This window comes from Cebus imitator, unplaced genomic scaffold (assembly GCF_001604975.1).
Source record: "Cebus imitator isolate Cc_AM_T3 unplaced genomic scaffold, Cebus_imitator-1.0 Scaffold537, whole genome shotgun sequence".
NCBI lineage: Eukaryota > Metazoa > Chordata > Mammalia > Primates > Cebidae > Cebus > Cebus imitator.
The window spans coordinates 980,503-1,004,093 of record NW_016107852.1 but is presented as its reverse complement, the minus strand read 5'-3'; the positions used below and the strand labels follow the sequence as shown (position 1 = coordinate 1,004,093).

Sequence of the window (23,591 nt, the reverse complement as noted above, 5' to 3'; positions counted from 1 at the left end):
GCTCATGTTGATGAAGCTGGCAAGTAAATCAGCAAAGTTCACATAAAATTGCCATGGAATTTTGACAACACCTCCTGCTTTATCTAGTATCTGATACTAGCCCTGGCTTCTTGTTTCACCATGTCCCATGATTTTGTTCCTATGACTGCCAACTAACTTGGATTTGGGGCAGGTATTATTTTAGTATTTCATAACCTACAAAGCATTCTTGGAATTGTAGCTCAATGCCACCAAGTTAACAATTTTTCTGGCAACTTTTTTTTTCTACTTCAGGTACAGACATTGGTTAATCTTAAATTTATGGCACTCCACTATCAATTGCATCCAAGACCCTCTCTTATTCATTCATTCATTCATTTTCATCCCTATTCTCCATTTCTGGTCCCCTGCCCTCTCCATAGGCAGTCATTCTTAAGTGTTGACATATGTCTTCTCTCTGTATGAGTTCTTCTAAGAGGTATATTTTTGTTTTTTATACATACATTTTAATATAAACCATGTTGTAGTAAAAATTTCATCCTGTTTTTCTTCATTCAGTAATATATTTTTAAAAGTCTAACCATGTTGCTGAGTATCTGTCTAGACTATTGCTTCTAATGATGCCTAATTATCCATCCATTTTATCCACTCATTTCACAGAAATGGACATGCACATTGCCCCCAACTCACCAACACTAATACCGATGCTATGGCAACATCCTCATATATCTTACCTTGTGTGTGAGAATTCCTCTGGATTCCTATATCTAGCAGTGGAAATACTGAGTCATAAGTAACATATGCATTGGTTAAGAGTACAACCAGGAAAACAGAAGTCATTCTAAGTGTGTAAAACTAAGATTTTAATGCAGGGAATAGTTACAGAGGTGATGAAAGAGCTGAGAGCCAAACAGGGAACATAAGCAACCTATAGATTGACAATAATAGGAAGCCCCTAACACACCTAAACTGCAGGAATTGCTTGGAACCAAGAGTTTGGGTCATCTGACAAAAGCTGGAATGATAGCACCTGGTGGGAGCTAAAAGAGAAGGAAGAAATATAGATGCTTCTATAAACAGGAGAGAGATGGAGAGAGAAAAATAGCCTGACTGTTCCCTTCCTCCATCCCCAATCTCCTATTAGTGCTTTCAGTAGCCAAACCCAGCCCCCCATGCAGCTTGCTGATGCCAGGGCAGAGCAGAGGTGGTGAAGAACAAATCAGCCGGCAAATACCATATGCTTGGTTTGAATAAGTCCTGCCGGATTGCTCTCCTAATAATTGTCCTAGCTACACTCCCACTGGCAATGTATCCCTACATCCCATCCACTCTTCATGGTTTGCTGTTCAACAAAGAGTGGAGGTATAAATCTCCACTATTTTCATTTGAATATGTCTAGCCTATTGCAGCCTGACTGAACTAAGGGATCCATCCAACCACTGAAACATAACCTCCTGAGGGCAGGAATCTTGTCAATTTTATTGGCAATCCCCTATCTGGCATCATGCTCAATGCAACTGACCAAGTGAGAAATGTTCTTGTTGACTACTGGTGTCATCCCTTTGCCCTCATTGTTATTTGGTTCACAGGTGTAGTTACATTGAGGGCAGTTTTCAAGAAGCCACTTACAGCGTTGTGGAGGAAAATGTCTGGGGGGATTCTGTGGTGAGAGAGAAGATTGATAGTAAGCTGGTAAGCAAGGTTTAAGACCGTAATGGTTGTCAAAACACTGTGTTGGTTGGTAAATAGCCACTGCTCTGAGCAATTCTGAGTGACTGCTGTGCTTTGACTGTTTCAGCCACTCTCTCTAAGATGAGCAACTAAAGGAAGGTATTGCCATTATGATTAGGGGGCTCTAGGACTCTGCTGTTGCAATCTGGCTGGCCATCTTCCTGATTAGTTACTGTATATGCTTTACTGGTCGTTAAATATTTTAAATATCCTTTCCCTGTTTGAGTATCACAAAATAAGAACTGTTAGGGGAAAGTTGCAGACTTTAGGGTGCCCTAGGGCTCCCGGGATGCTTGTTTCTTTATGTAATAATGGGGAAGATAATTCTCTAGGATTATTTTCCTAATGGAAAATCCTCCTTTTTTTTTTTTTTTCGCTTTTCTCTTAATGAATAACTTATATAGCAAAATGCACAGATCTGATGTGTACAGCTTATTAAAATGTTACATATGTACTTACATACCCAGTAACCAGATCAAGATATAGAGCATTTCCATCTTCCTAGCAGACTCCCTCATGCCTTCTCTTTGTCAGTTACCCACCAAGTAACCATAATTCTGACATTTATCATTATAAATTAATTTTGCCTGTTTTAAAACTTCATATTAGTAGGAGCACAGTGTATACTCTTGACGTCTGGCTTCTTTTGCTCAACATTAAAAACATGCCTCTTTTGCAATTTATTTGACTAGTTTTCCAATTTGTTAAGTTGGATTCTTAGCTCATTAATTTTCAAACTTCCTTCTTTTCTTGGGTATTTTTTACAACTTAAAAAATTGTGTCAAAATATATGTAACATGAAATTTGTAACTTTAACCATTTTTTAAAGTTTATAATTTGGTGGCATTAATTATATTTACAATATTATGCAATCATTATTACTATTTCAAAATTTTTTCATTATCCCCCCAAAAACCTCTGTATCCATTAAGCACGAACTCCTCATTTCTTCCTTCTCCCAGTCCCTAATAATCTCTAATTTACTTTCTATTTCAATGAGTTTGCCTATTCCAGATATTTCATATAATGGAGTTATACAGTATTTGTCCTTTTGCATTTGACTTCTTTCACTGAGCATGTTTTCAGAGTTCATCCATGTTAAAATGTATCAAAATTTCATTCATTTTATGAATAATTTTCCATGTATATATATATATCACATTTTGTTTATTCATTCATCTGTTGATGGAAACTTAGGTTCTTTTCACTTTTTTGTTACTGTGAATAATGCTGTCATAAACATTGATGTACATGTATCTGAGTTCCTGTTGTTGAGGCTTTTAGGTATATACCTAAGAGCGGAGTTGATGGATCACATGGTAAACCTATGCGTAGCTTTTTGAAGACTGCCAAACTGTTTTCCACAGTGATTGTACCATTTCATATTCCCACCAGCAATGCGTGAGGGTTCTAATTTCTCCACATCCTCACCAACACTTGTTATTTTCTATTTGTTTGTTGTTTCTTATTATTATAACCATCCTAATTGGTGTGAAGTAATATCTCATTGTGGTTTCGATTGTATTTCCTTAATGACTAATGATGTTGAACATCTTTTAATGTACTTTTTGGCCATTTGTATATCTTCTTTAAATATTTTGTCTATTTTTAAACTTTTTTTTTGTCGTTGAGTGGTGGGAGATTTTAAATATATTATGGATATTAAACTCTTATCAGGTATATAATGTGCAAACATTTTCTCTCCTTCTGTGGGTAATCTTTTCACTCTTTTGATTGTGTTCTTCAATATACGGAAGTTTTTTATTCTAATGAAGTCCAATTTATCTATTTTTGTTGTTGTTGCTTCAGCTTTTGGTATCATTTTGAGAAACCATTGCCAAATTCAAAATTGTACATATTTGCCCCTATGTTTTCTTCTAAGAATTTTGTAGTTTTAGGTCTTAAATTTACATTTTTAATCTGTTTTGAGTTGATTTTTGTATATAGTATAAAGTAAAGGCCCAATTTCATTACTTTGCATGTAGGTAGGATTTCTCCAAGACTAAGGGTAGGGATCTTATCCATCTTGTTCCTAGTACTGTGTCTGGCACACATTATATACTCCTTCAATAACTATTGATTTGTTATGTAGCATGCTAGGCACTGGAGATCCAATGGAGAATAAAACAGACTTGATCCTCATCACCTTTGTACTTCGTTTCTAGTGTTTGTTGAATAAATAAATAAGAAACCACCTATTTTCATGACATCTGCATCATCAAAAGTTGATAATTGCTTCATATGGTAATTTTGTGTCCATACATTCCATATCATAATTGTAGTCATTAGAGAATCTCCCAGTCTCTCTCTCTTTCTCTCTCTTTCTCAACTCAAAGGTGAAATGTATCAAGTGAGTATCAAGTGAGTATATGTTATTTAAGAATGAAGTTGGTGATGTTCCAGGTGTTTATTTCTAGACTTTTTGTCAGGTAAGGTGGCCATTTCATTTCCAAAAGGATTACTCATATATATATATATATATATATATATACACACACACACACACACACACACACATATGGTTTTCAAACACTATTACTACATCTTTCCCACTCAAGGACTAATTATTCTCTCTGTAGCATTTTACTATATGGTCAGCAATACTTAGTTCACGGTGCTCTCCAGAAAAACAAGAATTTGAATAACAAAAACAATAGAATTTAGCCAACATGGCGAAACCGTGTCTCTCTTAAAAATACAAAAATTAGCTGGGCGTGGTGGTGCATGCCTGTAATCCTAGCAACTCAAGAGGCTGACACAGGAGGATTACTTGAATCCAGGAGGCTGCAGTGAGCTGAAATTGCACCACTGCACACAGCCTGGGCAACAGAGACTCCGTCTCAGAAAACAAAACAAAACAAAAAACCAATAGAACTTTAAGCTGAGAAATTAGAAAGCAGTCCTGAATTGGTAGAAACACTAGGCATCTGGAAGAATTGTTTATTTATTTAAGAGTGATAACTTACCAACATATTACTTTGCTAAATATTTTTAAAAGAAATTATTGAAACTGTAGAAAATATATAGAAAGCCACCTTAGGAAACTCTATTTCTTGCTTGCTGATATACAAATTGTAGCCAGCTTTTTCTTCTTTTTGTCACAACCTTTGGAGATTCAGGTAAAATGCTTCCTTCAGAAGGTTTCTGGGCATCCTTTATTTGTTTATTTTTTTGGTTACATGAATAAGTTCCTCAGTGGCAATTTCTGAATTTTGGTAAAGCCATCACCAGACCAGTGTACACCGTATCCAATGTGTAGTCTTTTATCTCTCATCCCCTCCCATCCTTCCCCTCAAGTTCCCAAAGTATCATTCTTATGCCTTCGCATCCTCATAGCTTAGCTTCTACTTAAGAGTGAGAATGTACAATGTTTGGTTTTCCATTCCTTAGCTACTTCAATTAGAATGGTCTCCAGTTCCATCTAGGTTGCTACCAATGCCATTATTTCATTCCTTTTTATGGCTGAGTGGTATTCCATCCTGTATATACCAAAATTCTTTATCCACTCATTGATTGATGGGCATTTGGGCTGGTTCCACATTTTTGCAATTGTAAATTGTGCTGCTACAAACGTGTGTGTAAGTATCTTTTTTACATAATGACTTCTCTTCCTCTGGGTAGATACCCAGTAGTGGAATTGCTACATCAAATGGTAGATCTACTTTTAGTTCTTTAAGGAATCTCCACACTGTTTTCCATAGCGGTTGTACTAGTTACATTCCCATCAGCAGTGTAAAAGTGTTCTTTTCACCACATCCACACTGACATCTATTATTTTTTGATTTTTTGAATATGGCCATTTTTGTTGAAGTAAGATGGTATTACACTGTGGCTTTGATTTGCATTTCCCTAATAATTAGTGATGTCTAGCCTTTTTTCATATGTTTTTTGGCCATTTTCACATCTTCTTTTGAGAATTTTCTGTTCATGTCCTTAGTCCACTTGTTAATGGGATTGCTTGTTCTTTTCTTGCTGGCGTGTTTGAGTCCCTTGAAGATTCTGGATATTAGTCCTTTGTTGGATATATAGATTGTGAAGATTTTCTCCCACTCTGTGGTTGTCTGTTTACTCTGCTGATTATTTCTTTTGCTGTGCAGAAGCTTTTTAGTTTAATCAAGCATCTGGACAAATTGTTACAAATCATTCCTGCAGGACTCCATTCAGCCTAGACAACCACACCTTTGACCCAGCTCTCACAGAAGTTCTCCAGAAATCCTACCGCCTCAAAGCAGTAAGTTTGCATCAGCAATCAGGTAAATATCAAAGATAATAAAAATAGCTAATTGGGCTACTTATAATGATTACCTACACAGCTTTCTCCATTAACTAACTTTTACAACAGCTCTGTGAAGTAGGCAGGACAAATATTACTATCCCCAGTTCACAGCTGGAATACTACTGCTCTGCATAATAATAATTCTTGAAGCATTCTTAAATGCTGGCACTGTGTTAATTTCTTTATATTCATCGAATGCCCCCAATAACCCTATAGGTAGATACTATTATTTTCCCCATTTTCAGGCTAGGTAATTAATTAATGAAGCTTAAAAATGTAAGTACTCTGCCCCCAGGAGTGCATAATTATTAAGTAGCAGAACCAATGCTTATATTTAAATCAGAAACACTCAGAAGTAGCAAATGACTTTAGTAAAACCGAAACACACCCTCATGCAATCCATATCATGCGGTCACATGCCTACCAGGGCCGACTGGATGGTACTTGTCTGCCAGAAGTGAGTCAAGGCAGAAGAATCAACACAGGAGCTGGAAGGGCCTCTGGAAATCAGCTGGGGACTAGAAACAAGAGGCTGTGAAACCAAGAGAGTTCCAAGACCTCCAGGAAAACATCTCCCTGCTAAAAGCCTTTCCCAACCTTTAGAAATCTATTCAAAAAAAAAAAAAAAAAACTCTTCCTTTTCCCTCCTTTCTATTTTTTTTTTTTTTTTCTATCTCTTTATCGCTCCTCTTGTCTCTTCCTTTCTTTCCTTCAGTAAACGTTTTTTGAAACGATGATGCGCAAAAAAGACCTGATCCAGTCTATGGCGCGTTTCTATGGGAAGATGAACACGACTTCCCAGCAGAATAAAGCGTGATTACACCAAGGACCGGTTCCGTCACCCTTTCCCCGGCCAGGTCCACGTCCCCAGACGTCGGAGAAGGGGTTGGGCCGCGCAGCGGGGCTTCTGAAGCTGCCGAAAGCCCCAGGCAAATGCGGGCAGCCAGTGGCTACGCGGTCTCCTAGCGACAGGGCGGCGGCAGGGCACACACACCGCCCCGGGCGGTGGCCGCGGAGCTAGGGCCAGCATGGCGGACAGCAGGCGGCGGCTCGGGCCGGGGACGTTGGCCCGGGCGCCTGAGGGCGTGAACTGCAGGTCCGGGTAAGCGCGCGGCGCACCGGCCGAGGGCGTATCCCACGTGGGCCGCGCGGGGGCGCCTGGAACCCGTGCTTGCTGGGGCGGGGGCGGGGAATGGGCCCACAGACGCAGAAGGTCTGGGGGAGGTCCTGCCTGTCTTCCCTCCTCAATGCCCCCGTGCGTACACCATAACTCTATAAGATAACCAATGCTCGGCTCTGCTCTTCGCAAAGGACTTTTCCTTCTGTCCTCCTGATGACCCCCGCATCCCACGCCCCCAGGGAGGTAGACTAATATACCCGTTTCTGATGGGAAAGTGATGGTCGCGAGTCGTCTGCGGAGGCTGGTTTAGCCCAGGACTCTGAGCCCTCCTACTAGCCACCCACCCTTCTCTGGCCTAGTCAACCAACTGTTCTCTAATGCCCCGGGGTGCCCGAAACCCTGTATCCGATATTAGGCATCAGCTGCCCATGGAGCCTTTGGCATCCAGGTGAGGGCTGCGGCCAAGTGGAGCCCAGGGCTGGGAGCGCCTGGGGTACCAAGGAGGTCTGCGGACATTTTGTATGGTTGTCGTAACCTCAGAGCAGGAACAAGGTTTTTGCCTTTGCCGACTCGTTGAGCACCCTTTGAGAATGGAATTCGTTTATCTTGGAGACAGCACGATGTGGTGGTGAAGATTCCAAAGTCTAGAATGAGAAAGGCTTGATTCTCCTCCTGTTTGCCTGGTGACTTTAGGCAAGTTGGTTGCTCCTTCTGGGCTCACTTTCCTAACTATAAAATGGGGACAATAACTTAGGAATCAGCTAAAATTGTTGTGAGGATTAATGAAGGTAACACATGCAAACTTGTCCCTGGCACGTAGAATGTATTGTGTACATGTTTGCAATTATTCATAGTTGTTTCTAGCAGTTATTCATAAGAGCTTCTTTGGGAATCCTCTCTCCCCATTTAAAAACTTTGTTTTGGCCGGGGCTGTAATCCCAGCACTTTTGGGAGCCACCGCGCCTGTAATCCCAGCACTTTGGGAGGCCGAGGCGGGTGGATCACCAGGTCAGGAGATAGAGACCATCCTGGCTAACACGATGAAACCCCATCTCTACTAAAAATACAAAGAATTAGTCGGGCGTGGTGGCATGCGGCGCCTGCCAGTAGTCCCAGCTACTCGGGAGGGTGAGGCAGAATTGCCTGAACCCAGGAGGCGCAGGTTGCAGTGAGCGGAGATGGCACCACTGCACTCCGGCATAGTGTTGAAGCGAGACTCTGTCTAAAAAAAGCACACGCAAAAAAAACGAAGTACTTTGTTTTGAAATAACTGTAGACTCACAAGAAGTTGCAGAAATAGTACAGAGGTCCCATGTACCCTTCCCCTAGCTGCTTAGAGTGGTACCATTTTACATAACGATGGTACGTTGCCAAACCAGGAAACGTCATTGGCAGAATATGCTAGTTGAACTATAGACCTTACTTGGATTTTATCAGCTCTTCTTGCACTCTGTTGTGTCTGTACATAGTTCTGTAACATTTGATCATATGTACCCATCAAGACACAAAACTGTTTCATACCCACAAAGGTACCACTTAGTGCTACTCCTTTCCTGTCACTTCTTTCCCACCACAGCCCTCGGCAACCACTAAGCTGCTGTCCATTTCTCTAAGTTTGTTCTTTTGAGATTGTTAGATAAATAGAATAACGCAGATTATTACTGTTTGAGACTGGCTCTTTTTCACTCATCATAAAACCCCTGAGATCCATCCAAGTTGTCTGTATCAATAGCTCATTTTCGTTGCTGAGTAGTGTTCCTTGCTGTGGATGTACTACAGTTTGTTTGTTGTTGAAGGACATTCATGTTGTTTTGGACATTCCAGTTTTTGGACTATTATGTAGAAAGCTGTTATCAACATTTATGTACAGAACTTTATAAGAACATATTTTTTCATTTCTTTAGGATACATGTCCAATATTCTTTTGCAAATCTTAAAGAGGGAAATATCCACATACCATGTACTAGTGTCTGGGAAAACAGTAAATATTTAGAAAAATTTGTTTTCAGTTTTATTTTATGGGCCAAGCAAGATTTTTCCTGAACCTAACATAATGCAGAGTGGTAAGCTTATTAGCTATGAGAGGCCATGTGGGGTAGAGGAGAGCCCTCCCTCTAGACTGGTTGCCTCACTCACCTCTTGGAACTTAGTTTCCTTGTTGAAAAGAGGGAAGTGGTAGCTAGGCACGGTTGCACATACCTGTCGTCCCAGCTACTCAAGAGGCTGAGGTGGGAGGATCACTTGAGTCTGAGAGGCAGAGGTTGCAGTGAGCCAAGATCATGCCATTGCACTCTAGCCTGGGAAACAGAGCAAGACCCTGTGAGAAAAAAAAAAAAAAGAAAGCAAGGAAAGAAAGAAAGGGAAAGAAAGAAAGAGGAAAGAAAAGAGTAAAATCGCTCATGCCTAACACTTTGGGAAGCTGAGGCAGAGGATCAGTTTAGCAGAAGTTTCAGACTAGCCTGGGCAACATAGCAAGATCCTGTCTCTACAAAAACAATTTAAAAAATCAGCTAGGCATGGTGGTGCACACCTGTAGTCCCACCTACTTGGGAGACTGAGGTTGTAGGTTTCCTTGAGCCTAGGAATTCAACCCTCGGTGAGCTATTGAACTATAATTGCCATTGCATGCTAGCCTGGGCCACAGAGCAGACCCTGTCCTGAAACAAACGAACAAACAAACCAGAATGAAAAAGAAAAGTGAAAAAAATGGACTGGATTTCTTTCAGGATCTCTGCTGGTTCTAACATTCTATGAAGCTTCAGCTCACTGCCACATACATTCCCCATTTTGAGTTGTATGCTGTGCTTAAACAAAAATATTTGTTTTCAGATTTGATTTCACGAAGTGCTTGGATGCTTGAATTAGTTGTAATGTGCATAAAATAAACTTTGTGAAGATATTTAATAATATGGAAAGTTACTAATAGGTCATGCTGAATGAGTCATCAATCTTATGATTAGATGTAATTTCAACATCTTTCTGCCATTTAGCTATTAAAGAATGATTTATTAAATGCAGAGAGTAGCTTTTTGTAAATTCATTTTTTTGTGTCCTTTCATCTAGATTTTCACAGTAGAGTTGGGTTAAGCTCTTAAACCACAGGCACACATCTATACAACAAGTAAGAAGCTTCTAGGACTCACTAGAAAAGAACTGGCGAATCTCTTAAAAATACTTTGTAACAATGATTACCTTTGGTGTAAAAAGACATTATGGATAAAAGGGGCTTGAAGGTGGAAGAGGCTCCAGGGAAGGACACAAAGACTCCAGAAGCATCTAAGACATTGCAGTATGTGAGAATAATGAGATGCTCAGATTCAAAGTCCTGGCTTTGGTGTTGGCTAGTTGTGTTAGGTTATTCAGGAGCTGGTTCTGCTTCCTTCCTGTTTGCCCATCTGTCTCTTCTGTCTCGTCTCTATGCCCTAACTACTCAGCACCAACAGGGGGCTGGTGGATAAGAAGGCTGAGTGAAGCAGCTGTATATACGGCAGTAGGGAGAGGGGAGTTTGTGAATGAGAGAGCACATGGTTTGTCTCAAGTGGGCAACCATTATACCTGTCATTGGCAGAATATGCTAATTGAACTATAGACCTTACTTGGATTTTATCAGCTCTTACTTGTGCTCAGGTGTGTTTGTATATAGCACACATGTTATACCAATTGTGGCTCCTTGGAAAGGTGGACCCGCTGTTCACAGGTCTTGAAAAATCTGTTTTTCCAAGAGGAGATGTTTTTCCTGATTGTTTATGTGAACATTTTTATTGATCAGAAACTCTAGTAGAGTGATTAAGCACCTTTTCCTGGAGCTACATTACCTAGGTTAAACTCCCAGCTCTACCACTTATTAGCCATGTGACCTGTGGCAAGTGTTTTTGTTTTTAACTTCTTTGTGCTCAATTTTCTTAACTGTAAATGGGAATAATACTCATGCCTTATTCATAGGGTTGTTATGAGATTTAAATATGCTGATATGTGTAAAGCACTTAGAACAGTGCCTGTTATATTGAAAATTCTCGATTTATGTTAGCCAATATGATTCTTATTAAAACACAGGAGGACCAAATGACAGGTTTGTTGGCTTGATGTAGCCCATGGACAGCCATTTTGCAACCTTTGATCCCCTGAGTTTAGGGGGAACCCACAGAGGTTATATGAAGAGCCAAGGCCATTCAGCTAGTTGGAGACCAAGTTGTCACTGGGATCCAGGCTCTTCCCACCCCACTGCACTCTGTCCCTTTTAGTGAAGAGAAAGTGTCCTTGGGAAAGGCAACAACCTGAGTGTCCCTCACAAAGCGATTAGAGAGATGAAATGTGGTGGCAGCAATTGAAATAATGAATTAGATTTATATAGAGTGACATGGAAGGGTCTTTTTAAAATATAGTGCTAGATAAACAAGAAACAGAATATTGCCATTTATGTAAATTAAGAGTGCATGCACCCAAAAGGACACTTCAGAATTTCAAAGATGTGTACAAACAAAGGGTATATTCCAAATCCACTAGAGCAGTTTTGCTTTTGCAAGGAAGACCAGTGAGAGTGGGATGCAGGGATAAAATAGACAAGAAAGCAGGAGAGGGGCCTTGTACAGAGCAGCAATACTGTGCTATGAACTAGGAATATGATTAACTCCTTCTTCCCCTATCCCTTACCCCAAAAGCTGGAGACCAGCCTCTGTACCACCTCCTTCTCCCACCCAAGTCCTGTGGTCACTATGAGCATGCATGCTGTCTTCTAGGTACAAAGAGAATCTATCTACCTTGCAGGAGTTTCACAAAGCACAAGAATGGGCTGAAGTTCCCCACGTCCCTGAACAGCCGGCAGTGGGTATTTCTAAGAAAGGCGCCGGATGACTTCAAGAAGGGCTGCCCCCCTTGCACCGGTCTGGCCACTCAGGTCCCTGAGGAGGGCTTTCTGCCCCGGATTTATCACAGAGCTCCCCAGCTGGACCCAAAGAAGAGGCAGATCAAGCTGCCCAAGGAAGCAGACCTGCTTTCCAAGCTCTCGCCAGCCCAGCAGGCTCGGAAGGCATTCCTGGAGGATGTGGAGGCCCGCCTGACCCCACATCCCTTGGCGCTCCACCCAAATCTGGAAGAAGCTATGCCTGTAGAGGTGATCTGTCCTAGGGTTTGTGGGAGGGGCTTCACTGGGGCCTTGCAAATAATTCTATCTAAATGTCTAGGGAGTCCCCATGAGAGGGTGACATATTTATAAGAGGAGCAATGAAAGTCCCCCAGAGTGTGAGTTCTTGTGGGCCTCAGAGCAGCCTTCTGTCCTCTGCTCCCAGAAAGCACAACCAGCAGCAACATGCACACTGCTCTCTTTGCTTCCTGTGGAGCCCTTCAACTTACAAAGGTGCCACAAACCAGAAACATATGACTTCTGTTCCCCATAATTTCTACCCGTCTACTGTACTTTGTGTTGTGACTTTTTTGGGGGAGGAAACAATGAAAGGGAATTGTCTAGTCTTATTTTTGTCTCTTCAGCCTGGTATTAGGAGGTGCCCTTAAATGCTTATTAACAGGTGGAAAGAATGAGACCAGAAAGGATGTGGGGAAAATCCACCTAATGGTCCAGGCCAGGGCTGGACAGCAGCAGCTCTGTGATGTCACCAATGTCCCAGGCCTCTCCCGACTTTTAGCTCCATATCCTTAGTATGCATCTCTTATCCTTGTTTCTCAAAGTGGCTTCCATGCTTCCAGGCATTGAGTCTGTATTTCAGACAAGAAGAGGGAAGGGACAAAGGCTAAAAGGTGCAGGCCAGCTGACTCTCTTTTAATTAGGCAAACAATAGCTTTCCTCTGGCGTGTGCTGCGTCCTGAGCTGCACAAGGATTCGAAGACCTACGAGGGAATGGTGAGGGATAAGGAAAGACACAGACAGAGAGAAAGCTGGGCCAGGTGGTCCGAGAGGTGAGGATGTCAGTCTCTTCAGCCCCGACCTGCCTCAGTGTACTTTATTTTATATGTTTACAAAGCACATAGCAGAGGAAGGGTACAGTTACTTAGAACAGCCTGTGAATATTATTCTCGTACTTCAGTTAACATACTTCAGCTAGAAACTATCTTACAGCAAGGTCAGAGAAAGCTGGTTATCTCTCTCTAAGCCCATTTGTTCTTCTCTGAGGCATACACATTCTCCTACTGTAGTTTCGCTTCCCTGAAGTTCGACCAAAGATCACAGCAGCCTTGCTGCTGATCCCCCCAGAGGGGGTGGGCTACTCTGGCTCCCTATACTTTACCAGTAAACATCTCTTTCACCTGACTATTCCTAGTTGTTAGGGAATCTAGCAAATTGAGTTTCAGAGTTGGGCATTGAACCTGAGCAAAACCCAGGTTCTATCAGGTTTAAGGAAGAAAGGCAGAGTGGATTTTGGGCAGGGAGCTAGCAGTGACTGCAACCCCATCCCCATCCCTGCAGCCTATATTTACACAGAGAGAAAGACAGTGATTCAGAAAGGCGAACCTCTACTCAGAGCCCTCCAGTGCCCCTTCTCACTCGGAGAAAGCCAGAGTTGTTGCCGGGGTCTGAATGGCCCTGGTGCTCTGCTCTCCACAGTACCCCTGTTCTGCTCCGTCTCCAACTGCACTCCTGCTCTTCTGCGCTCACTCCTGCCACTCCAACCACCCTGGCCTCCTGGCTGCTCCATGGACATTATCAGCATGTCCAATTCAGTTCTCTGTTCTGGTGCCTGGAACACTTGCCCCAGATGGCTGCTTGGCTGACTCCTTCACTTCCTTCAGATCAATGCCCAAATGTCTTCTGATTGGAGAGGCCTGTATATAATAGCACTTCCCTTCCACCCTCACACGCTGTTCCTTACTGTGCCCTATTTTGCACTGTAGCACTTACCACCACTGTGCTCCTCCTACAGTAGAGCTTACAAGAGCAGGGACTTTGTGTTTTTCACTGTGTACCACCAATCCCTGTCCTATGGCGGACACAAAATAAATGATTTTAAATGAAAGAATAAATAAATGATCAGTGGCAGAGAAGTCTACGGAAAGGACAGCTAGAATCGCTGTCAGTTAACTACTCTCTGGGTCTTTCCTTCACTGCCTCCTGCAGGCCAGAGCTTCTGAGTCCACGACAGAGAGATTGTTTTCACACACCTCAGATGGCACATGGGCATGGCTTGGGATTGTGGCGCTTATTTTTATGGGTGACCTCCCCAAATAGGTGTGTTGGCTTCCTGCTGAGGCAGGTTCTGTTATGGTGCTGAGGTGGCCATCAGAAGATCCAGGTTTAAGCTCTATCCACTTAGCAACCCCAGCAGAAAGAGAACACATTTTTTTTGCGTGATCCCAGAAAAATTCCATAGCCTAATTTTCACGGGTCCAACTTTGATCATGTACCTATTCCAAAGTCAGTCACTGTGGTTCTGATTATCTGGTCTGCCTGAGGAGTGAGGATGGGGTCAGGCTAATTTAGACCATGCATGTTGAGAGTGGAGAGAAAGGTGATTCTCCAAGGAAAAATCCAGATAGTAATGAGAGGAAAAGTAGATAGTGGGCAGTCAAAAACCACAGAAATCCTTTAGAAGCACTTCACTCAGTGGGCGTTTGGGGACTAGGGCCCCTCTAGAATGGACATATTCCATTCTAGAGGAAGTAGAATTTTAGTAAAAGGCAGTGTAGCCAGTGTCCAGGTGATGGGAGGTTTATCCAAGTGGTGCTGAAAGACATAGTCCCAAACACCATAATCGTGAATGTTGAGATCTCCAAAGTCTAAAATCCCACAAATCACAATCTTGAAAGATTAAACTCCTGAATATTGAAATCCTGAAAGACAAATTCTGGGGAAGGGATTAGTGTGGTTTTGGTTATATGCAGGATAGTTGCATCATGGTGGTTGGATCTATTACTTTGCTATCGTCTTTATTTGGAAATTAAATACGGTTTAAGGAGATGAGTATGAGCGCCAACCTGACAAGGGGTGGACTTGTGGTCTTGATTTTAGGTGTCAGTTTGACTGCATTAAAGAATTCCTAGAAATGTGATAAAGCGTTATTTTGGATGTGTCTGTGAGGAGGTCTCCAGAGGAGATTAGTGTGTGAGTCTGAGTGAAGCAGGTCAGGAAGATCTGATGTCAGTGTTTCAGTACTTCAAAGATCATAGAATAACTGAAAATGCAGATGAAAACTACGAAATCTCCTCTGCCAAATTATTCAATTGTGTACAATTTCTGCCCCTTCGCATATAACACACTGCTTGCCTTCAAGCATGTGACACCTTTTGTGAGAGAATTACAAGAATTTGGCAAGCTGAGCGACCTTGACATTTGCTGATATTGAGATTCCTCCAGTGTTATAACCACATAAAATGGTGAACTATTCTTGTTTAAAGATTTGACTGTTAAGGAAGACAGACTTCTTATATTTACCACTATCTAACATAGAAAAACTCGTGCATGTTTCACTTTGGCTATTGGATGGCACTTTCAAGACTGTCCCCACTTCTTAAAATCATTGATATACAATTCATGTCCCTGCTGGATCTGGAAATTCTAAACCTGATCTGCTTCTTTATATGTTAATGACTAGAAACAAGTGAAGTACTTTATAATCACTTGTTTGAGGATTTGGCAGACTGTGCAGAAGAAAATGGATTTCTTTGAATCCTGAAGCCAAAATGACAGGTTTCGAATTAAGTGTCATTAAAGCTTCTAAAAGTGAACTTGAGCTACCAATAAGGTTTTTTTTTTTTTCATGTAGTCCAACACATAGGCAGAAATTCAGATGAATGGATTGGCTATGTGACATGGCAATGACAGAAACTTCAGTTTAAAAATGAATCATTTCATGATCCTACACCCAGAAAACTAAAGATTCATCCAAAAGACTCCTAGATGACTTCAGTGAAGATTCAGGATACAAAATTCGTGTTCAAAAATCAGTTGTGTCTCTATACATTATCGATGCTGAAGCTGATAACCAAATCAAGAACTCAATAGTGTTTACAATTGCCACAAAAAACTAAAATCCTAGGAATACATTTAACGAAGGAAGAGAAAGACCTCCACAAGGGGAACTACAAAACACTGATGAAAGAAATCATAAATGATGCTAACAAATAGAAAAATATTCCATGTTCACGTACAGGAAGAATCGATATTGTCAAAATGACCATACTATCCAAAGCAACCTACAGATTCAGTGCTATTCCTATCAAATTACCAACATCATTTTTCAAATAATTAGAAAAAACAATTCTAAAATTTATACAGAATCAAAAAAGCACCTAATTAGCCCAAGTAATCCTAAGCAAAAAAACAAAGTTGCGGGTCATTATGTTATCCAACTTCAAACTATACTGCAAGACTACAGTAACCAAAACAGCATGGTATGGGTACAAAAATATGCCCATAGATTAATGGAGCAGAATAGAGAACCCAAAAATAAAGCTACACACCTATAGCCACCTGATCTTTGACAAAATTGACAAAAATAAACAATGGAAAAAGGACACCCTATTCAATAAATGGTTCTGGGAAAACTGGCTAGCCATATGCAGAAGAGTGAAACTATGTCCCAACCTTTCACCATATAAAAAAATTAACTCAAGATGGACTAAAGACTTAAATGTAAGATCTGAAACTATACAAATTCTAGAAGAAAACCTACAAAAAACTCTTCCGGACATTTGCTGAGGCAAATAATTTATGACTACAACCTCAAAAGCAAATGCAACAAAAACAAAAACAGACAAATGAAAATTAAGATAAAGAACTCTACACTGCAAAAGAAACTATCAACAGAGTAAACAGACACCCTACAGAATGGGAGAAAATATTTGCAAACTATACATGTGACAAAGGACTGTCTAGAATCTGTAAGGAACTTAAACAATTTAACAAGAAAAAAGAAAAAAAAAACTCCATTAAAAAGTAGGCAAAGCCAGGAGGTATCCCTGGGAGGTTGAGGCCTCAGTGAGCCATGATTACACCACAGCTCTTCAGCCTGAGTGACAGAATGTGAAACCTTGTCTCAAAAAAAAAAAAAAAAANAAAAAAAAAAAAAAAAGAAAGAAAAAGAAAAATATAAAGCATGTACAAAGGACATGAACAGCCACGTCGCCAAAGAAGACACACAAGCAGCCAACAAACATATGAAAAAATGCTCAACATCACTAATCATCAGAGAAAAGCAGATTAAAACCACAATGAGATGCCATCTTGTATCAGTCAGAATGGCTATGATTGAAATAAAAAAAATCACAGATATTGACAAGGATGCAGAGAAAAGAGCATGCTTATACACTGTTGTTGGGAATGTAGGTTAGCTCAAACTCTATGGAAAACAAGATGGAGATTTCTCAAAGAACTAAAACCAGAACTACCATTCAACCTAGCATTTCTACATCTACCCAAAGGAAAATAAATTGTTTTATCAAAAAGACACCTTCACTCATGTTTATCACAACACTATCACAATAGCAAAGTCATGAAATCAACCTAAGTGTCCATCAGTGATGGAATGGATACAGAAAATTTGGTATGTATATACCACAAAATACTATGCAGCCATAAAAAGAATGAAATCATACCTATTGTAGCAAGATGGATGGATGGCCATTATCCTAAGTGAAATAACTCAGAATCAGAAAATCAAATACCATGTGTTCTCACTTATAAGTGGGAGCTTAACAATGGGTATACATGGTCATAAAGATGGAGATAATAGACACTGGGGCTTCCAAAAGGGGGCGCTGGGAGGGTTTTGAGGATTGAAAACTACCTATGGGGTACTATGTTCACTGTTTGGGTGCTGGATTCACTAGAAATCCAAATCCCAGTATTACACAACATACCTATGTAATATACCTATACATGTATCCCCAAATCTATAATAAAAATTTTAAAGATAAAAAGTTTTTTTGAAGGAAGAAAATAAACATGAAAAAAAGTGTCATTTGTTTGCATTGGCATTCCTTACAGCTGCTGAAATTCCAGGAGGTGTTAATAAATTAAAGCTGTATTTGCCTGAAGAGATCAGTGATGTTACTAATTGGTTAAAAAATAACTATAGGCTAAGTAAGATAAGAAGATGGTGTTGCTGTTGGATCACCAGTATTGTTTCTGCCAGCTTTGGGGTTTGTATGAGTACATGTGAGTGTATATTGAATCACGGAAGAATTTTAAAAAGAGCAGTGCCATGTAGAAAATGAATATGAACGTATTCTCCAAGGAGAGCCCTAAAAGAAAAAAAAAAAAAAACTCTTTATTGTGATGCAAGACTTCAAAATATAGTTAGGGATTGTGAATGCCTGCCAGATCTTATGGACTACCTCTGTGTAATTTTCCATAATCTATCTTTCATTCTGTCACCCAAGCTGTAGTGCAGTGGTGCAATTATAGTTCACTGTTACCTCAAACTCCTGGGCTCAAGGGATCCTCTCTTCAGCCTCTTAAGTCATCTAGAACTACGGGAGTGCACCACTATGCCTGGCTTTTTTTTAAATTTAATTTTTTATAGAGATACGAGTCTTGTTATGTTGCCCAGGCTGGTCTCAAACTCCTGGCCTTATGCCATCTTCCTGCGTCAGCTTCCCAAACCACTGAGATTACATGCCTTAGCCACTGCTCCCGGCCCCATAATGCTTTTTGATTGATTTTGTCAAAAAGCTTAGGTTGTCCATCACTGTATTTCAGATGACTAAAATTATGAAGCAGAGTGCACACAATTGCCAACCATAGTGATATGCGTTTATACATTTCACTTTTTGAGCTATTTCTTTATGAATATGGTTTGCCTGCTCATATTATACCCATGTGACTTTTGCTAGTATACCTGAGTGTTTATGCTTATAAAAATATGTATATTATTGTTGCCTAGTTCATTGTGTATAGTGGCCTATGAAGTGTTCTCTCATTTTTGTGTTTCTCAAATAAATCTCCATTTAAAAATTTAAGTGCCTTTAAAATAATTTTTTGTAATATTTTTTTCCAGAATTATAGTTTTTGGATTTTAATCTTTGGGATTGTGATTTTGAGGATGTTAGACTTTAGGGACTGTGATCTTTCAGGATTTTAACATTTGGGATTGTGTCTTTTGGAACTATGGTCCAAATCTATCCATAGCACTCAGCATGATGCTTGGCACAGAAGTTGGTGAACAGCACTGATGGACTGAAAAGGAAAATGAAGGGCAAGTTGGTCTGTTTTGTTGTAGAATGAGGACTCTCTTCTTCAGCGTGTTTTTCTTTTCCTCTTAGACTATTTTCTGTTTGCAGCTCTTATTAAGCGTGCTGGAAGTGCTCGATCCTGACCAGAAGCTGGAGGACACATGGGCTTATTGTCAGGATTCAAGGAAGGGAATGAAGGAACCCACAAAGCTTTTAAAACAATGTTCTACCCAAGTCTACCTGGGACCGTGAGTATTGTTCTTAAGCCCTTGATCATTGCTGTCACCCGATGAAACATTCTAGGAATTATCTTCTTAAAGCTTCTCATCTTTAGAATAATTCTAAGGAAGGAAATGTAACTAAGTTCCCAAGGAAGAGGAAAAGGAGTCCTAGATACTGCTCTGAATAGTGCTTATTTCTTCAATAGATGTGATTTATCCAGCAACGATGCAGACACAGGTATCTATAAGGAAATTCCAGAGGGAGAGTCCCTCCCTATGCTCCCTATGTTATGATTTTCTAACAGTGAAGGTTAGAAAATTCTTGGTTTTGAGGCAGCTTCTAAGGCTTTCCAATTTCCTTTAATTCAAAAGTGCTCCACATGCCAAAGCACCATACTTTTTGGGGTATCATCCTTTGTGCCCCAAGAAATGTTAAGGCTGGAGGGCAGTGAAGAGATTACAACTCACTGCAGCCTTGAGTTCCTGGACTCAAATGATCCTTCTGCCTCAGCCTCCTGAGGAGCTGGGACCTCAGGTGTGCACCACCATGCCTGACCTATGCCTTTTTTCTGAGTATAGGTCCACTGCTTGGAGTTTCCACCCATCTTTTTTGCATAACTCATACTTGTGATACTACCTTCATTGACCCTTTTCAAAGCATTGCATTTAATGAAAGCATCTCCCTTTTAGAACACTTTTCTGATTCCCTCGTCAATATAATATTTAATTAAATAACATAAATGCAGTGATAAGTATTCTGGACACAAATAGATTTGGGATACATATGTTTTCTTGTTTGTTTTTGAGACAGTCTCTCTCTGTTACCCAGGCTGGAAGAGCAGTGGCGCAATCTTGGCTCACTGCAACCTCTGCAACCTCTGCCTCCTGGGTTCCAGCGATTCTCGTGCCTCAGCCTCCCAAGTAACTGGGACTATGGGCACCCACCACCACGCCTGGCTAATCTTTGTATTTTTGGTAGAGATGGAGTTTTGCCATGTTGGCCAGGCTAGTCTTGAATTCCTGGCCTCAAGTGATCTGTCTACCTTTGCCTCCCGAAGTGTGGAGATTATAGGCATGAGCCACTGTGCCCGGCCTACATTTGACTTTTGAAATTAAAGACCTCACTGATGGGTGCTGAAGAGTATGGTGAACTAGAGAGTAGCCTGTCCACAGCACCCAGACACTTCGAGGGGTGTGGACTATGGTCAGTGTGTTTGGTGGGGGCCATGTAGAGCTTGATTGTTCACACACATTACCTACATGGAGGTGGATTTAGAGAGAATCCACTGCATTACATTATGCATGTTTGTTAGGGTAACACACAAGGTGAGAGGAACTCTACTCTTATGATATTTCAGTCCATCTCCTGGTAAATGTAGGAAGGATAACTGGGCATGCTTGTCTCGGTTCTGCCTTTCTTTAATGACGAGCAAGCCGGCCTGTGGGAAGCACAATTGCTTCTTGCTTCCCCCTTCTAGAGGAGAGGACTGCCCTGGTCTAGCCCTGCAGGGGACTGGGTGGAAGGGTCTGCCAATTTCTGGGTCCTCTTGGACCTAAGCCATGTCGTCTATCAGGGCTGCTGTTAGCAGAGAAGGGGATATTTTGGCTTTTGTCTTTGCTCTCTGTATTATTTTTCAAGTTGCTTAGAACTTGGGTGGGGGAGTGAGAGGAGTGTTATTTGTAGGAATCTGTGATGTAGTAAATATATTTGGTCTTTGTCCCCTGCTGCTGACACGGGGCTCCTAAAAACCTTGGGATTTCCTGAGTGACAGGGATACTTTTTGTTATTCATAACGAGCCCCTTTTAGTCACTGCAGAATTTATGCTAATGAGGTGCTCAGGTTGGGGCCCTCAGATTGTCTTAGAATGTGATTGGTTACCAGAAAGACCAAGTGATTAGAGGGATAGAATGCTCAGTCCCACTCAGTGACTGCTCAGAGGGGACGGGGGGAGGCATGGCTGGAGATTAAAAATTCTTGAGCAGATAATCTGATGAACCTCCAGGTTGATGATCACATCCACGTGCTGGCAAGATGCAAGCGACACCAACTCCCCCTCACCATATAATCTCTCCTTTCCTTTAGAGCAAAGTTTTTTGAAAGAGGCACTCATGTTCAGTCTTCTTTTTCTCTCTAAACAGCAATCAGGGCTCTTATCTCCAGCACTCCACTGAACCTGACCTTAGTCAAAGTCACCGTTGACCTCTATGTTACTAAATCAGCTCTCAGGGATCACCATACTTGATGTATACATAGTAGCAATTGACGTAATTGATCACATCCTCTTTCTCATAACACTTTCTTTACTTGGCTTCTGGAACGTCCTCTTTGACAGACCTCTCCGTAGTCGTCTTCTAGTGGTCCTTCTTTACCTTTCAGTGTTGAAATACTTTGGTCTTGGACGTCTTTTCAGCACATTTACCCACAAGCAAGTGACCTCCTCTGGTTCATCTGTATATGGATAATTCAATATTTGTCCTTGGATGTTTAACTGGCATCTCAGGCCAAAACTGAACAAACCCAAAACTGAACTGTTGGTTTCTCCCCCAAACTTATTCCTCCTTCTGTCTTCCCCAGTTCAGTAAATAGCAACCTCATCTTTCCAGTTTTTTCTGGAACAGTAGTTGCAATCTGCCAGCAAATGGTAGTGGCTTTACTTTCGAAATGTATCCAGAATCTCACCTTTTCCACACCAGTCTTTTCCAAGATTCCATTCCTCTTGCCTGGATTATTGCAATAGGTTACTAACTGGTCTCATGGCCTCCACCCGAGACCCTCTCTCTCAAGTCTACTTGTCACACAGTAGCTGATGTGATCCTTTAAAAAACTTAAGTATAATGTCATTCCTGTGCTTGAGATTCTCCAGTTCCTTTTTTTTTCTGAGTAAAATAGTAAAATCCAAAGTCCTTACAACTGCCTTTAAAGTACTGTATTATTAGGTCCCTGTCACCGCTCAAGCCTCAGCCTCTGCTTTTCTACTCTTTAGTTACTCCTCTCCGTGGGACTCTGTTGTTCTTTGAACATGCTCAGCACACTCCCAGCTCAGGGTCTTTGCACGTGCCATTCTTTTCTGTCTGTTGTCTGCATGACTTGAAATGTGCCTGGTTTGATTCCTTTCTTCTTTTAGGTCTTTGATCAAATATTACTTTACTAGAGACACCTTATCTGTACAAATAAAATTCTCCCTGCAATCACTCTCCATCCCTCCTGTCCTATTTTATTTTCTCTATATCACTTATAATCACCTGGAATATGTTTGTTTGCTAACTGTCTCCCCTATTCAATTGTATACTCTATGAGGATAGGGGCTTAACTTTATTTACAGTTCAATTCTAATGACTGGCACATCGTCAGTGCTTACTGAATATTTGTTGAATGAATGGATGGATAAGTTAATATATGAGTGCTATGAATAAAAGGTGCAAGGGCTATGAAAATTAGGTCCAGGGGACAGCCAGTGGGGATGCCTCACTGAGGAAGACACATGTATGTTGAGACATGAAGGGGATGAGGAAATGGTGACAGCATTGCAGTCAGGTGGAACAGCTCAAGCAAAGGCCCAGTGGCTGGGAGTAGCATGAATTCACAGAACTGAGAGACGACCACATTGGCTGGAGCTCAGAGAGTGAGAAAGAGTGGTAAGTCCCAAAGAACCTGCAGAGCCAGGCCATGAAGAGCCTTGGAGGTTGTGTCAAGGTTTAAGTCTTTATTGGAGAATGAGCAAGAGCCTGTTGAACACAAAAGCTTGTGTCCATAGCAGCATTGTCCCTAACAAGCATGAAGTGGCAACAACCCAAATGCCCATCAACTGGATATGTTTGTGAGAATGGATAAATAAAAAATGGTCTCTCTAGACAATAGAATATTGGCCATAAAAAGGAATAAATGACTAATACATGCTACAACATGGATGAGCCTTGAAAACATTATGCTAAGTGAGAAAAGCCAGACACAAAAGACTACATATTGCACGATTTCATTCAGATGAAATGCCCAGAATAGACAAATCTACAGAGACAGATAAGTAGTCGTTGCCAGGAGCACGGGAAGTGGGGAAATGGTGAGTGATTATCAATGGCTACTGGGTTTCTTTCGGGGAAATAAAAATGTTCTGGAACAAGATAGTGGTGATGGTTGCACAACTT

General features: G+C 41.0%; 1 protein-coding gene across 1 annotated transcript in view; it reads left to right on the top strand.

Annotated features, from left to right (window-relative positions):
• Positions 1 to 6,713: 6,713 nt before the first annotated feature.
• Positions 6,714 to 23,591, top strand: part of FAM47E (family with sequence similarity 47 member E) — a 28,725-nt gene continuing 11,847 nt past the window's right edge. The window contains 3 exon segments of the mRNA XM_017514739.2: positions 6,714 to 7,088; positions 11,871 to 12,216; positions 19,335 to 19,474. Coding sequence (XP_017370228.1) covers positions 7,015 to 7,088; positions 11,871 to 12,216; positions 19,335 to 19,474 — 560 coding nt within the window. The 5' untranslated portion in view covers positions 6,714 to 7,014.